The sequence below is a fragment of the Muntiacus reevesi genome, chromosome 22, assembly GCF_963930625.1.
Source record: "Muntiacus reevesi chromosome 22, mMunRee1.1, whole genome shotgun sequence".
NCBI lineage: Eukaryota > Metazoa > Chordata > Mammalia > Artiodactyla > Cervidae > Muntiacus > Muntiacus reevesi.
The window spans coordinates 6,508,551-6,524,875 of record NC_089270.1 but is presented as its reverse complement, the minus strand read 5'-3'; the positions used below and the strand labels follow the sequence as shown (position 1 = coordinate 6,524,875).

The 16,325-nt window shown below is 36.2% G+C and overlaps 1 protein-coding gene across 2 annotated transcripts in view; it reads right to left on the bottom strand.

Moving 5' to 3' along the window:
* The window catches only part of FBXL5 (F-box and leucine rich repeat protein 5), a 44,010-nt gene that overhangs the window by 24,788 nt on the left and 2,897 nt on the right, over positions 1 to 16,325 (bottom strand). For both annotated transcript variants that reach the window (XM_065913947.1, XM_065913946.1), the window contains exons 2-6: positions 10,653 to 10,868; positions 7,806 to 7,901; positions 6,314 to 6,500; positions 3,989 to 4,171; positions 1,152 to 1,277 (exon numbers count right to left, since the gene is read on the bottom strand). In XM_065913947.1, coding sequence (XP_065770019.1) covers positions 1,152 to 1,277; positions 3,989 to 4,171; positions 6,314 to 6,500; positions 7,806 to 7,901; positions 10,653 to 10,868 — 808 coding nt within the window. The remainder of the gene's footprint in view (positions 1 to 1,151; positions 1,278 to 3,988; positions 4,172 to 6,313; positions 6,501 to 7,805; positions 7,902 to 10,652; positions 10,869 to 16,325) is intronic.

Genomic DNA, 16,325 nt, shown 5'->3' with positions numbered 1-16,325 from the left:
ACAGCGCTTGATACTATCTAATAAAGTACATATTTTGCCTGTGTTTACTGTCAGCAGCCTCTAAATTTTAAGCTAAACAAAGCCAATGCTTTTTTTCCATTTTGTTACCTATTAACCTCATGCCAAAAAAGTGGTTGCCACAAGGTAAGCAAATCACCAAATACCACTAGAATAGACCTCTTCCTTATATGACACCTTCAAAACATTTAAAACTATGCCATATTGTTTATTTCATAAAAATAAACCTGATATTGAAAGTCATCTCTGTATTTATAGTCTTTACTTTCCACAAGTTTAGTTCTTTTGCCAGACCAGCTGACTATAAGTGGGCAGCTTACAAATAAAAAATTCCTCCAGGTTCAGTTCTATGATGTATAAGAATATCTTATTCATCAATTCTTTCTTTTTACTACTTCATCATCTTTTAATAATCATTATCTAGGATAATATCAAAACAGAATTTGTGTCTTTCTCCTCCATATTCCCAAAGAGCATCTTTCTGCACCACTACCACAGCACTCTCCAATATGCACCATGATTAAGAATCTTATATTCTCAATTCTCCGGTCTGTGAGTTCTCTGAGTGCAAGGTCAAGTGTTAGTCACCTCTGAATTCTCCCACGGTGCTTAATGAATGCCTACACTAGTTTATAAAATCCTCTACCATTTACAATGAGTTCCCATATGTACTACCTCTTAATTCTATAGCCACCGCATGAGGCAAGTGGCATGACTGTTTACAAATGAATAAACAGGTTCAACAGCTTCATGGTGCTTCCTCTGGGCCACAGAGAACTCATAAATACTACTGAACTGATCAAATGAAGTGGCCCTAAAAACACATGGTAAACTGCAGAGCACTATAATGAATGTATATTATTTCAATAAGGAAAAAAGCCAACATTTTCTGATTTTTTAGATGTTTGCATAAATATAAAAGCATGTGGGAATCAAGCCTATACACAATTAAAAATTAAACAGAATTTTAAGTACACTTACTATTCTGTCAAAGTTTTAAAAGCAATAGGATTAAAAACACCAGTTACTTTAGAAAACACAAACTACATAAATCCTAGCACCTAAATACTTGTTAAATGTAACATTAATTATTAAAGCACTATGTGACAGTTTTAATTCTAAACATAGCTTACCAGATTCATCTATGTCGGCATCTTCATCCCACTCCTGAAAAGCACGACTCTCGTCCTGTCTGTTCTTCACCCACTCCTCATCAGGCTCAGTATCGAGCTCAGCTGCAGGGCCACTGTACCAGTCACCTGCTCGACAAACAAGCAAAAGGAACAAAGGAAGATCAGGCTGTGCGCTTAATCTCTCGATTGTGCCCGACTCTGCATCCCCACGGACTGTAGCCCACCAGGCTCCTCGGTCCATGGGGACTCTTCGGGCAAGAACACTGGAGTGGGTTACCATGCCCTCCTCCAGGGGATCTTCCCAACCCATGGATCAAACCCAGGTCTCCGGCATTGCAGGCAGATTCTTTACTGTCTAAGACAGCAGGGAAGCCCAAGATTAGACTGGCTGTTGTTAAAAAAAAAAAAAAACAACTTTTTTTTTTCTTCTTCTCCTAAAGTAACTTATTCATAACAAAAATCTCTGCACAAAAAAATACATGAGCTGTAGGCAATGAGCTAGCTATTGTTACAAATACTCAATTGCGATTTTAAAAAGTACACCTAAATAAGCACAAAATTCAATTTCAGACACACCAAAAGAACTATGACAAATAATTTTATCAATAGTCTTAACATGCAATTTCAGAAATCACTGAAAACAACCAAACCTTTTTCCCTCGCTGTGGCTTCAACACTGGCTCCAGCATTACCTCCATTACAACAGCTAATAAACAAAAGGAAGCAAGACTTTCTATTCAGTAGTGAATTAGTCAGCAACTCAGAAGTAGGTGGGAGCAGAAGTCAAAGGAAAAGAGTAAGGTACACCATACATTTAAAGATCCCGAAGAATGCACTGAAACTATTTGACTGTGAAGAGACTAGGCACAATTAAATTTCTGAACTCCTAACATGAGGACACCTATCAAGAACTTAGTGCTCCTCAATCTTCAGTTCAGTTCAGTCGCTCAGTCGTGTCCAACTCTTTGCAACCCCATGGACTGCAGCATGCCAGGCTTCCCTGTCCATCACCAACTCCTAGGGCTTGCTCAAACTCAGGTCCGTCAAGTTGGTGATGCCACCCAACCATCTCATCCAATGTTGTCCCCTTCTCCTCCCACCCTCAATCTTTCCCAGCATCAGGGTCTTTTCCAATAAGTCCATTCTTTGCATAAGGTGGTCAAAGTACTGTAGTTTTCAGCTTCAGCATCAGTTCTTCCAATGAATTTTCAGGACTGATTTCCTTTAGGATGGACTGGATTCTAAGGTTAAGGATCTCAACCTTAGCACCAATGATATTCTGAATGGGACAACAGAGGATGAGCCACAGGGTCGCAAAGAGTTAGACACAACTGAGCGACTGAAATGGACTGAAATGATATTCTGGGCTGGCTAATTCTTCCTTGCAGAGGGCCCTCCCATGCACTGGGCAGTGTGGAGCAGCAATTCCGGCCTCCACTCAATGGATGTCAGTGTAATACTCCAAGCTGGGACAAACAAGAACACCTCCATTTCAAAACAGGGACATTTCAAAACACCCCTTGGAAGAGGTAAAATCAATTGTGATCAAGAACAACAGGAAACAAATACCGTAAATAAATTAAATTAACATCATTTTTATTGGATCGAACTTTTTAAGTATATTAAAAAACAGAAAAAAGCAACATACAGCATATACAAGATATAGTTAACATCACAGAAATCTAGCCTATCATTGTTTATATTTGATCTTTATATCAAACAGTACCTAATTATGTATTAATAAGTAATTTTTCATAATCAAAGATATAATTTAAAAAAGAATATTTGATATATCCAAACTTGATTTGACTTTTCACTTAATATATTATTATCCTCAATAGGAAAAGTTATTCCACATTAAAATAATAATTCTAATCATTTGGATTATATAAGTCTACCCAATATTCCAAATAGCTTAATGAAAAAAATTAAATACCCAGCAAAAGCCTATTTTAAAAGTGCTACATATTAATATAAAAAATAAAACTTTTAAAATTAGGTTTATAGCTTATATAAAATAATATATATTTCCATGTCAAAGTGACAAATTACAGAAAATTTTTTTTTAAAAATCAATGTAAATTTGAGGTAAATACTCACCTAGAAAAATTATTTTAATTCACTGACAGAAGAATAAATGCCATATTAGTTACATTTATACCAAGACTGCATTATATACTCATGAAAACAAAATTTTCATTCTTTACATATAAAACTACCTTAGCACAATGAAATTAACTAATTCAAAACGGTTAAGTTATAGCATGAGGCATTACTAATCACAAAAAAATATGCTATAGACAAAAACGGATTCAGCTATCTTGAGCCACTTTCAAAATGGAAACAATACTGCCTCATTTTTAAATTTTATCAGATTATTCTGTATTTCTAAAATACTCATCTAACTATTTAAAATTGCTCTGACAACCTATTAATTTTAGTTTTAACTTTCTGTTACGGAAAATTCCAAATGTAGTAAAAAGTAAGAATAAGTAGCATTAAACAAGTAGGATAATGAACACCTACGTACCTATCACCCATCTTCAACAATTATCAATGTTTTGCCAATTATTTTTCATTCCATCCCCAATTATTTTTTCCTAATTATTTTAAAGGAAATTGCACACATCACACAATTCACCCATGAATACTTAAGCATTGCTAGCTTTTACAAACTGTACACAAAGACAGACCTGCAATCTAACTATAAAACCTAGCTTTGAGTCAACCTTTCAGTTTCCCTCTCTGGCCTTGCTTATTAATGCCTATATGTATTCACCTTAAAAAAAAAAAAGACTAAAATATTTTTAAAACAAATCAAGCATCTCTTTACCTACCTCTGGCCCAATGAACAGGGTAAAGATGCTTCCAGAGTGATCCAGTCTTTGCCAGCTGAGACCATTTAGTGCTCACTTGACTGCAGCGACATAATTCTTGAGGATTAAGATAACTGAAAATTGACACCATTACCTCAGGAGGAAGATGAGTTATACCTGTGGATTGTTCTGACACCTCTGCTTCTGAAATAAAAAAGGAAAAGTTTAACATTAAAGGCTACAAGAGCAAATGCAGTAAGAAATTACAATCACATTTCTATAAGTAAAATCCCGTGCCTAAAGTCCACTCCTTCCTGCTTGCAAGATGTGAAAAGGAAATAACATGGATTAGAGGTAACATGGAGATGTTAAACTTGCTAAGGATCTGCAGGGTTAAACTATCATGGCCCAAATCATACTGCATCAGTGGGAGCTACAGTAATGAACACAGAACTGACTTCCTTTTACAAAGGCGTCACTAAAAAAAAAAAAACAATGCTCACTTTATAGTATAAGAAGCATCATTTGAAAAAGGAATCCAACAGGTTACACAGCTTTAAGCCAGCAAGTATAGAGTCAGCCAGATTATGACATCTCCAAGGCATTTATAATGACATACCAACCTCACCATGTTTTCCATTCATGCATGACAAGTATCTCCCTTGTGATTCCTCTTTGATTTTCACATTTCTTGTAAGAGCTCGTGAAACCTGACCTCTTTAACCTTTAGGTGCCCGAATCTAGTTATCCTATTTAAGAGCCAGTTGAGACAATATAATGTAAATATTTCTAATGCTGGTATACATTTTACCAAGGATCTTTTGTCACCAACTATTACAGAAAACAGTCACTGGATATCCAATCACCTATAACGTATTATTTCAGTAGCAATAATAGCAAAGGAAAACTGAAAATGAGATATACAATAAAGAATATAAAATAAAAAAGTTTCAACAAAAAATTAAAGTTTCATCATTAAAGTAGTGAAAAGAATTTGAATATCTTAAACACTTGTCTTTCACAGAGCAACTTAAGTAAAGAAATGCTATCATCAAATTACTTTAAACTAACCCTTTTCAAATGGCAAATATTTCAAACACAGCACAACTATAATTTACTTTGAAGGAATGGGAAAATTCAATGTAACAAGTATGGTGTTTTTAAATCCTATGTTATAATTACAACTAAACCAGACACAACAGGTCTTGGCTTGGTGTGTAAGGTAGAAGCTGTACTTCAGAGTGAAGCACATAAGCTTTATGGGTTTAATTACAGCTTAAGCTATAAAAACAATTTAGTTTCAACACGTTCAACATGCATCTCACCTACCTGGTGCCAAATGTAAGAGAAAAGGACCAATTTCAAAGACTTTGAAGCAATTTAAGGAATGTCATTGCTATGCTCATCTAGCAAAGCAAAGGAATCTTTACTAGCTTAAGGATACCAATAATTGTATTTAATGATGTTTTAAAATGCAGAGTTATTGAAGAAAAGAATAAAAATGAGGAAACAGTCTGTTAAGAAAAAAGCAGGCATATTTTATTTCCATTTGTCATTTATTTTCTCAAAGTGACTATACAGAGAAAAACTATGCCTCTCATACTCCCTCCCCTGTGTATTTCTGCATATAAGCTGTGAGAAAGGGTAAAGATGAAACTATAAACATCAAACGATTTTGAAAACTGACTTAAAAAAAACGGACAGATATAAACAGCCACTGTGGTCAGTGGAGCTCAGAAAACTGGATGACCCTGCAAAAGTGCTCTATATATGGTAGTTTCCAATAATTTTGATTGGCAATAATAATAATACCTAGTATTATTGAAGTATTATTAAAATATATAAGTAGTATTGACAGTTATTATTGCTAATCAATATTATTATTATTATTATTATATATAAACTACTTTAAGAAACACTATATTGCATGTGGCCCAAATAAATGAGCTGTATAAATTATCACTGGTGTTTACTCGCTAAGTCTTGTCCAATTCTTCTGCAACTCCATGGACTGTAGCTCACCAGGCTCCTCTGTCCATGGGATTTCCAAGGCAAGAATACAGGAATGGGTTGCCATTTCCTTCTCCACGGGATCTTCCCCACCCAGTGATCAAACTCATGTCTCCTGTATTGGCAGGCAGATTCTTTACCACTGAGCCACCAAGGAAGCCCATAAATTATCACAGAAAATAATAAATCCTAAGAAACTATTGTCCTCAAATAAATTTACATACTTGAAAAGAAATGGCTTCAATTATTTTTCAAACAAAATATTAAGTTCATAACAACAAGAAGTAAATGACCTTGGGATGAATAAATCACCAGCTATCTAAACATATGTCTCACCTTTATCTGACTTTTCATCCACAGAATATTTAAAAAACTTCTGCCGCTCCTCAGCTTGATTCCAGAGGCTAAGACCTTTAAGGAGTTCTGCAGTATCCTTCTGAGAGCAGTGCTGTGCAATCACTTTCTTTTTAATATCCTTAAGCTCTTCATAGGTAAAATATTCCATTAACATGGGCTGAAAAACCTAAAGGAAATACAATACTCATAAGGAAATATGCTTAATTAGTTTTGTTTTAACCTACATCTTTTAAAGTATTAATAGTTCAAGTGTAGTAGTATGACCACATATTTGGAAGGCATAAAAGTTGCTGTTAACACTAGAATACCACCATCAAGATCTTTCTTTCTATGGCTTTTTCAGTCGATTTAAAAGTATTCGACCCAAAAGGTCTCCCTGCATACACTGTATCATACATTCTTAATCATCCTCTTCTGGTGAGACATTTAAGTCAGTTAACTGTCTCCTGCCTCTACAGCAACTGACCTCTACCCAAGCAGGGGCCTCTGAATCATATGAGAATGGTACCCGGTGGGCTGGAACCAGAAAATCCAGAGCTCGACGACACCTTCACCTATTCAGTATCATGTAGGAGATTCTCTCTTCAAAACAGATGCTGGGCCCCAACCTCCAACTGAAAGAATCAGAATCTTCAGAGGTGGAGTAAAGCGCGCTTTTTTTCCCTCTGTTCCACAGATCGTTTTGGTGTGCGTCACAGGTTAATAAACACTGCTTTAGTAACTCGGTGGTTTTAGAACTGGTTGCATATTTGCATTTTACAGTGATTTGAGGAGCCTTTAAAATATACCCTTGTTAATATCTACTTTCCATATGATTTAACTGATCTAGAAAGGGCTTAAAAGTAGATTTTTTTTAACAGCCATCTGGTTACAAAGTGAAGCCTTATTACAGTGAGAACCACTATAATACCTGATTTACAGCTGAACAAAAATCCAGTACCTCACAAAATATTCCCTCTATTCCTTTCCTGATACTCACCCCACTTTAGAGAAAAGAGAGAATGAGGAAGTGTTTTGCTCATCCATTCAGTGACATCCTAACAGGAATGCACGAGGCATAAGGCTGCTAAGTTCAACACCACCATTTAATTACTGAAATCCACTACTAAAAAAAAAGACACTAAAAATCTTTAAACTTAGGATGAACACAGAAAACATTAAAAAAAATATATTAAAATCTTCTAACGGTTGAGAAAAGACATTAGAGGCATAAAAAGTTAACACTCAACATGGTAGGTTCATCCACACAGTAAGACAATAAATATGTTTTGAGTAAATGAATTCATCCTTCATTCAATGAAAAGCAATGAGCTCTCTAAGGAGACAAAATTAATGCTTTTTTTCCCTTGGGTTTTTCTTTGTTTTCTAAAATGTTCTAGAGGTTCATCTTGCTATGTATTATTTTGAAGAATCAAAATAACACTTTTTAATTTTATAGACCAAAATCACAAGGAGGAAAAATTATACTTACCTCCTCTTCCTCTTTCATGTGAGGAAGAAAGTCTCTTGTAAAAGCCTCCAGTCTCTCTTTCAGTTGTTTTGCATAATTTAACTGCTCATACTCATTCTAGAAATAAAAAATTGTATTCTATAAAAATTTTGCCTCTTAATTTATATTATATCTGATCCTACAGTCAGTTTAAAATGTTACTTGAAACTTCAGAAAAAAAAATTAGACTAACAAATACCAAAGTGGGCTCTGTACTTTTCTAAGTACAAAAGATGGCCTCAAAACATCTCTTTAAAGAATCTTGAAATCTTTTACTAATGTGATCTCCTACTTCTTTTTAAAAAGTCATAAAGAGTCTAGAAATAGCAAGCACTTGCTCAAAACTTCTACTGATTTCTAATGCATAGATTTATACCATTTCAATATGTTCATTTTCCTAATATACCTCTAAGCAGTCCACAAGAGTCTACTGGACTATATTCACTACAAAATCCCTTTAAGGTCGCCCAGTGTATCCTTCACTAAACAATTCAGAATAGCTGTTACACGACCCTGCAGAACACCATAAACACTTCTGAAGGCAAGGCTCTCGCTCCAGCCTGAAGTAAAGCACTGTAATCCTGGACAAGAGCTAAACTGTTCCTCCCCATATGAACTAAGATCGTATCTCCCTGTAACTGATCCATCACTACCTGTGGAGAATTTACAAAATAGTGAAACTGATAAAATGTGGGAACATTTTATTCCCTGCTGAGTCCTCTCTAGTCTCCTCCTTTCTGAACTAATTTATAGTCAACCGCTTCCTAAGTCTACCCAATGTCCTATTCTCTCAGGATTTTACACATTTTCCCTAAGCATACTCAAATTTGCTTTTCCAAACCAAATTAACTCTTCCAAGCATGAAGCCCAGCTAATGCTTCCTCCTGCTAATCAACATCCACCCGGACTGCACAAACAAGTCACACTCAACTTGTCCATAATGGATCTCTTCATTCCCCAAGTCTCATCTACATTCCCTAGAAAGCCAAGCTCAATTCTCAGTTTCATTTTGTTTCTCTTTCTCCTTTCCTTCCTTTATACTCAAGCACCGGTGGTGGTAGTCGCTAAGTCACGAACAACTCTTGGGACCCCATGGGCACAATCCACCAGACTCCTCTGTCTATGGGATGTCCCAGGCAAGAATACTGGAGTGGGTTGCCATTTCCTCCTCCAGGATATTTTCCTGACCCAGTGATCGAACCCGCTCCTCCTACACAGGCAGGCAGATTCTTTACCACTGAGCCACCAGGGAAGCTGTTTGCAAGCACTGCCTTTATCAACCTCATGTCCTACATTGCTCTGAAGTCTGCTCCCTCCCCTCTGCCTTTGCAAGTCACTACTTTAGTTGTGATCTTAATCATTTCACTGCATAGGCAATACATGAACATAATATGAATCCAAAGAGTATAATCAAGCATTTAATAAATACCACCTTCCTTCCCAGTACCTCTCCCTAGGCAGTCTCCCATCTCCCTACAAGTGGCTACTATGTACTCTTGTACAGACTATTATAATCATCTTTTTATAACAACCATCCTGCTTGAGCCTTTTCTTTCCCTTCAATCCGTCCTCTTCCCTGCTGCACAACACTCTTCTTCCTAGAATACAAACTTATCAATGAAAGGTGCGTGGTGGTCTGACAGAGCTGCAACTGAAGTCCTGTTTCACCAAGCCAAAAGGGGGACAGAGGAAGATCAAATTTCAACTACCCTATAATAAATAAATATAATTAATAGAGAAATTTCTCTACACAATTATCCTACACGATACCCAAATATATCTTTAATCTTATGTTACACAATTAAAAATTATTCTTTGTAATCAGCCCCATGGCCCTGTTCATTCTAAGTAACAATCTTACCTTTGGTGGTGGTTTAGTCACTAAGTGGTGTACAACCCCATGGACTGTAGCCTGTCAGATTCCTCTGTCCGTGGGATTTCCCAGGCAAGAATACTGGAGTGGGTTGCCATTTCCTTCTCCAGGGGATCTTTAGGACCCAGGAATCGAACCCAGGTGTCCTGAATTGCAGGTGGATTCTTTACCAACTGAGCTATAAGAGAAGCCCATCTTACCTTTTGTCACCAATAACTGCATCTATTCGGGCTTTCCTAGTGGCTCAGTGATAAAGAATCTGCCTGTAAAGCAGGAGACCCAGGTTTGATCTCTGGGTCAGAAAGAGCCCCTGGAGGAGGGTATGGCAACCCACTCCAGTACTCTGGTCTGGAGAATTCCATGGACAGAGCCTGGCAGGATACTGGCCATAGGGTAGCAAAACATCAACTAACCAACAACAAAGAAGTGTGACAAAGATGCTCACTAAACCGGAGTCTTCTCAGGCTCCACCGAGTCTTCTCAACCAGGCTCTGACCTTGAGGTCTGTCCTTGGCCCAATTATACCAGTTTTAGCAAAAATCATCCAGAATCAGTTTATCCACCCTACCCCCACCACCCTCAGCATTTGATAACCCTCAAGTATCTATGCATCCTCAATATCTTGCCACCTTGGTCTATTCTCAGCAAAAGGCAACAAAGGTCAGTCTAGCAGGAATCTCCCAGCCTTGATGCTTCCTCTTAGTAATTTTCCTGACCCTTAGCCTGTTCTCTGGCTTTCCCCACTGGTCCTTGTCATATTCTGAGTTCAGTCCAATCTCTCTCCCTGACTGCAAAACTCCACTGCAGTAATCACCTGGAAAAAGTCTTCCTTACTGTCTTTAAAAGTGTCATTTTTTTTTAACACAACATTATTTGCTATGAAACACTAACAAGTTTTGCCAATGATATATCAAAAGATGGTACAAGCTGTGATAAATATCATTTGTACAACTCACCTTAACATTCTTCAGACCCTTTTCAAAGAGGCTAAGCATCTCAGAGAGTTTATTGTCAGAATGTACATTATAAATGGTCTGGCTGCGTTGTTGAAGCAAACCAATAATGTATTCATTTTCAATCTGCTCGTGCATTTTGAACTCCTTAAAAGTAGCATACAGAGACTGCAGAAGAGCACGGAAATCATTGTTGTTGGAAAAGTTGGTTTTAGAAAGCTGGAAAAAATTTAAAAAGAAGGCATAATAAGTACATGCAAATATGCATCAAAAGGAAATATTCAAATGCACTCCTATTTAGTTTTGTACAGAGCAAAATACCTCCCTTACACTTTGTTAAAGTAGAAAAGGAAATTCCTAAATTATAAGTTTTAATGGTATAATAAAAAGTGCCCCAGGTAGGGAAGATGTTGATTTCTGAAGGAAAGGATATATACACCAACAAATCACACAGTTTCTTTAAATATGAGATTAAACCAGACTTCCTCAAAACTTAAAATTCCATTACTCTATATTCCATATACTAAATTCCATACAGTAAACACAGATACTTCAGAGTTATATATAAACATTAAAGGAGCTGTGTTAGGATAAAGTGACACACTTTTTTCTTTGTTCAAATGCCCTGTATGCTATTATACTACTTTTACAATATAAGAAATTAAAAAACTTTCTATTATAAATTGTTTTAACTTTAATATCACGATGAGTCTGATTTGTTCAGAAAATAAAGTACTGAGCTATTAGAACATTATTAGATAATTTTAGGAGAACTAATTTTTTTTTTATTTTAAGAAAACCACGGTCAACACTTAGCAGTTTATGTAAGGAACCACGTCCTTTCCTAGAGTGGAGGCACTTCAGCAGTACAGTGTGAACACCTTGTACATCAGAGCATAAGAAAGTGTATGCTCTTGAAGGAAAGGCTAAAATCAATGAAAATATAAATAAATATATACACTATCATTTTCTCTAATTCTATTCAACAAGAGAAAATGACAATCCTGATATAATTTTATTTTTCTGCATTTAATGTCAAGTTAAATTCTCATGTTGAAAGCATACATATTATCAAGAAACTTGATTCAAGCTGAAGTTCAAAGTAATATTCAAACCTTCTGTTATCTCCACTGTCATATTCAATGCATCTTCTATGATGTCAATTCCAATTTCAAAACCCATTTTAAAAGTGAAAATCTGATTAGGTTAAAAACAACACAGAGTAAATGAAGAAGAAGCTACAAACACCATACTTCCTAGACTTGTTCTGCCAAGTCTGATCTAGTATTCCGAAAATAGAGAAGAGTCCAAGGTGTCTTAATTGCCTGTTTTGGGCAAGAAGACCAGGCTCATGACGCAGCATCAGAAAGATGACAAAACTCCTAAAGTAAGACTATTCCACTATATAATTTAACCAAGGATTTTCTGTGAAAGGCAGAGGAATGAGGCATAAAGGTCATTTACAAAAAACAGATGTTAGCGTCAGATTCTCTAGGGGTGGTTCCCTTCTACTTGTCTATTAAGCTCAGTAACTCTGGGCAAGCTATTTTTCGCCAATGTCTTAGTTTCTTCTCAGTGTTAAATGGGAATAATAAAACTACCTGTACTTCACATAGCTGCTGTGAGATTAAATTGGTGCTTAATAAATATTAGCTATCATTACTTTGAAAATTATTCATTTTTATAAAAATTCATGTGCGTTTTTTTAACCTTATTCAAATATTTAATGAGTAGCTATTATAAGCCAGTCACTGTTTCTGGTAGTTGGGATAGTTCAGTAAACAAAACAGACATCTCTGCCTTTATGAAGTTTACATTCTAGTGATGGGAAATAAAATAACAAACTAACCACAATAAATAAATTACTTATAACAGGTGCTGGCAACTTTTTCTGTAAAGGGCCAGATATTTTAAGTTTTGTGGGGCATACCATCTGTAGCAACTATTTAATTCAGTTGTTGTAGCACATAAGTAGTCACATGAATCCGTGGCCATATTCCAATGAAGTTTTATTGATATTTATGGACACTAAAATTTAAATTTCACATAATTTTTGCATGTCATAAAATATTATTCTTATTTTTTCCAACGACTTAAAAATGTAAAAACCATTCTTAGCTCCTTAGCCACACAAAAATAACTGGGGATAGAGTTGGTTAATCCAAGGTTGTAAATTTTCTCCTAAGAAATGTCACACAAAATTACAAGAAAATTCACTAGAGGCTAACCTCAGCAAATACTATCATGTGTCATTATATTAAAAGAAATTAAAAATGAGTGAGTAGAGATATTGATAAGAGGTATAACAAATGAAAGCATTAATGATAACTAAAATTTTTTAAAAAAACAAAAGGATAGCAGGAAACTAAATAATGTCCTCATGTGAGTTATGGAAAATAACATCTTAAAAAAAGACATGCAGGAAGCTTCGCATATATTCTCACTGAACTATGAGAAAATCTTTCATATTTAGTAACAAGCTCAGGTAAAGACCCTGTCATGCTACAGACTGAAAACCCAAATTAGAGGAAAGGACTCTACGCAGTACAGAGTCAGTCCCGCAGAGTGGTTAAAGATGCTGACTGCAGCTAGACTGCTTAGGTGTGAACCCATCTCTGCCAGCTTTGTACCTCACTCGATTTCTTCCTCAGTAAAATAGGCCTAATGACATTAACTACCTAATAAGGCTCCTGTGACAATTTAGTAAGTTAACATATTTAAAGAACAAGGAATATAACATACATAATCCTACTTAGGTTTTTCTCTTATTCCTTATTCCTATGAAAAAATGAAAGTGAAAGTGTTAGTCACTCAGCTGTGTCCAACTCTTGTGACTCCATGGACTGTAGCCCGCCAGGATCCTCTGCCCATGAGTTCTCCAGGCAAAGAATACTGTAGTGGGTTGCCATTTCTTTCTCCAGGGGGATCTTCCCAACCCAGGAACTGAACCCGGGTCTCCTACACTGCAGAGAGATTCTTTACCAACTGAGCTATTTAGCCCAAATAAAGTTAGAAGTCCTTATCCTACAGAACAGTTTTTCTCCACTTGAAAAGAGCAACTGTCTTTAACCAGGTATCTAAAGTCAGTGCAGTGAAAAGAATAACCTGAGCATATACAAATTAACTTTTTAAAAATTTATGTATATGAATCATTTTTTAAAATTGCTTGCCTCTGCAAAGTTATTCAATCATAGAGACTTGATTGAAACTAAACAATAAACATAGACACTAACAACATCTGGGACATACTGAGGCCTACAACGTGGTAGGTACTATATTAAATAATTTCATGTATTACTTCTTAAGAACAATCCTAGTAAATTGATGTTACATTTACCATTTTATAGGTGAAAAACCTGAAGCTCAGAGAAAATAACTTATCCCAAACCATACAACTCGCAGACACAAAACAGAGATCAAGTCTCTGGGTTTGTGAGACTTGCTTATTTCCCACAAGATACCAAGCCATCTTTTCAGATCCAACAAAGTAAACTGTCAGAATGCTTGGTCTAAAGGACTCCTCACTAAGGGGTTGATTTTACCCCCAAGGAACTGATGGACAAGGTCTCTACTGCATCTTAGTGGGTATGGCAGAAAAGAACTAAACATCCTACCATGCACAGGACAGCCTCCACAACAAAGCATCATCTGGCCAAAACGTGACAGTGCTGCAGCTGAGAAGTACGGCTCCAAACAAGTGTTTTTTCAACCATGTTTAACCAGAGGGCAGGAGGAGAAGGGGACGACAGAGGATGAGATGGTTGGATGGCATCATCGACTCTATGGACATGGGTCTGGGTGAACTCCGGGAGTTGGTGATGGACAGGGAGGCCTGGCATGCTGCAGTTCATGGGGTCGTAAAGAGTCGGATATGACTGAGTGACTGAACTGAACTTAGTACGAAATACAGTCCAATCTAGACACATACACTTCTACCAAATTTCAGGAATCAATACTACCCTCCCTAACCTGTGATGTACTCTCATCATTTACTTTTCTATTTCATGTTTTTCATGCTATTTCTGATCCACAAAACTGATTCCAGGACCTACAAATGGGTCACAGAACTCACTCTGAAAAACACTGTAGGATTATAGAAGTTCCAAAGTGCCCTGTAAGCTTATATCCTCTGATGCATGGCAAACTTAACACAGGACCAGAATACATAAAATGAAAAAATAACAACATTCAGGCACATAGTATCTCCTATATTTTCAAAGAATTTATAACTGACTTTCTGTCTCAGACACTCTACAATGTAAAATCATACTTACAGACTGGCTTTAAACTGATTTGAAGTTGTGTGTCACTTAAAAAAAACTATGTATTAAGTTCAAAAACAGATATGAAAAACAGAGTAACAAAAACTCAAATAACATTACCCCAAGTACGTTTTTACTTTTTTGTTCCTCAGCCAGATAATCCTTTCATTTGATCAAGACAGATTACACTGAATGAAGAAACCTTAGTAATAATCTGCTCAAAATGACAGAAAAACCTATGATCCACCGATGAAATGTTCTGCATAAAATCATGTAATTAGTAATAAGGAGCAGAACGAGTAGGGTTAAAGCAAAAAAAAAACCCTGAGCTTCAGAAAGGAAAAAAAAGTCCTAAAGACGAAAATTCAGCCTCCCCTAATTACTAGCTGAGTGAGTGAGTTTGGTAAGTTATTAATAGTTAACCACCAAGTCTGTTTCCTCATCTTTAAATAAGGTCAATACTTGTCTCACAGGGCTCTTGTGAGGATTCAAAGTAAGGAAGCACATAATAAGAATGTGCTAAATTCCCTTTTCTTTCCCCTCCTTAGCTCTCAATTCAATACTCTCTAATAAATCAATCTTCCCAATGTCACTCAATAACAGTTTTTACAGGTATGCAGAGAAATAGAAAAACAAGGAAAACTAAATATATTCTTCATAAAGCTATACTCATTCAATTTTAAAAAAATAATCTATTCAAATTATTCTGAGCTTGTTTTCTCCCTAAGGTTTTGGTCATAAAATGTCCTATCTTTATAAAATGATAAAATAGATGGCATAAGATTCTCATTTGAAAAACCTGGGCACTCCTTAAAGCCTCCGCCAACTGAACTTTTTATAGCTGGTCAATGTATAAGTCTGGAAATCTCTGTACCATGCACATCCTTACAACCATTACCTACTTTGCTCTCAGAAATCAATTCAAAGAGGCTGTTAGCCCACTTCTGACCCTTTAATGTAAAGCTGACCAAATATTGCCCCCTTTGCTCCCACCATAGGTCATCTGGATTTCAACAAAGCACAAACCTTAGACTACCATCTGAAGAAAAGGAACAACTTCTCAATCGGCTAATACCAGCTACTACAGGACCAACTGACAGTAAAAGCTCCACGCTCACTGGCAGAATTAATGCTGTTAAGTTTTGAGGATTAAGGAAAAACTCAGACATTAGAATAAACTGGAAAAAAGGTGTGAGCCAATATAAATATTGCCTAAAATCATCCCGATTGGGAAGGTGAGTGAATTAACAAGATTTCATAATAGACTGTCACAAAAAAATTTTTCAGAAACTATTCTGGTTTCATACAAAGAAAATTAAACTAGGAATCAGTATCCTGACTTGGCTTCCGTTTGGATCCATCACTGACTAGTTATGCAAACTTGGTCTAACTAATCTAAGCCTACACATCCCCA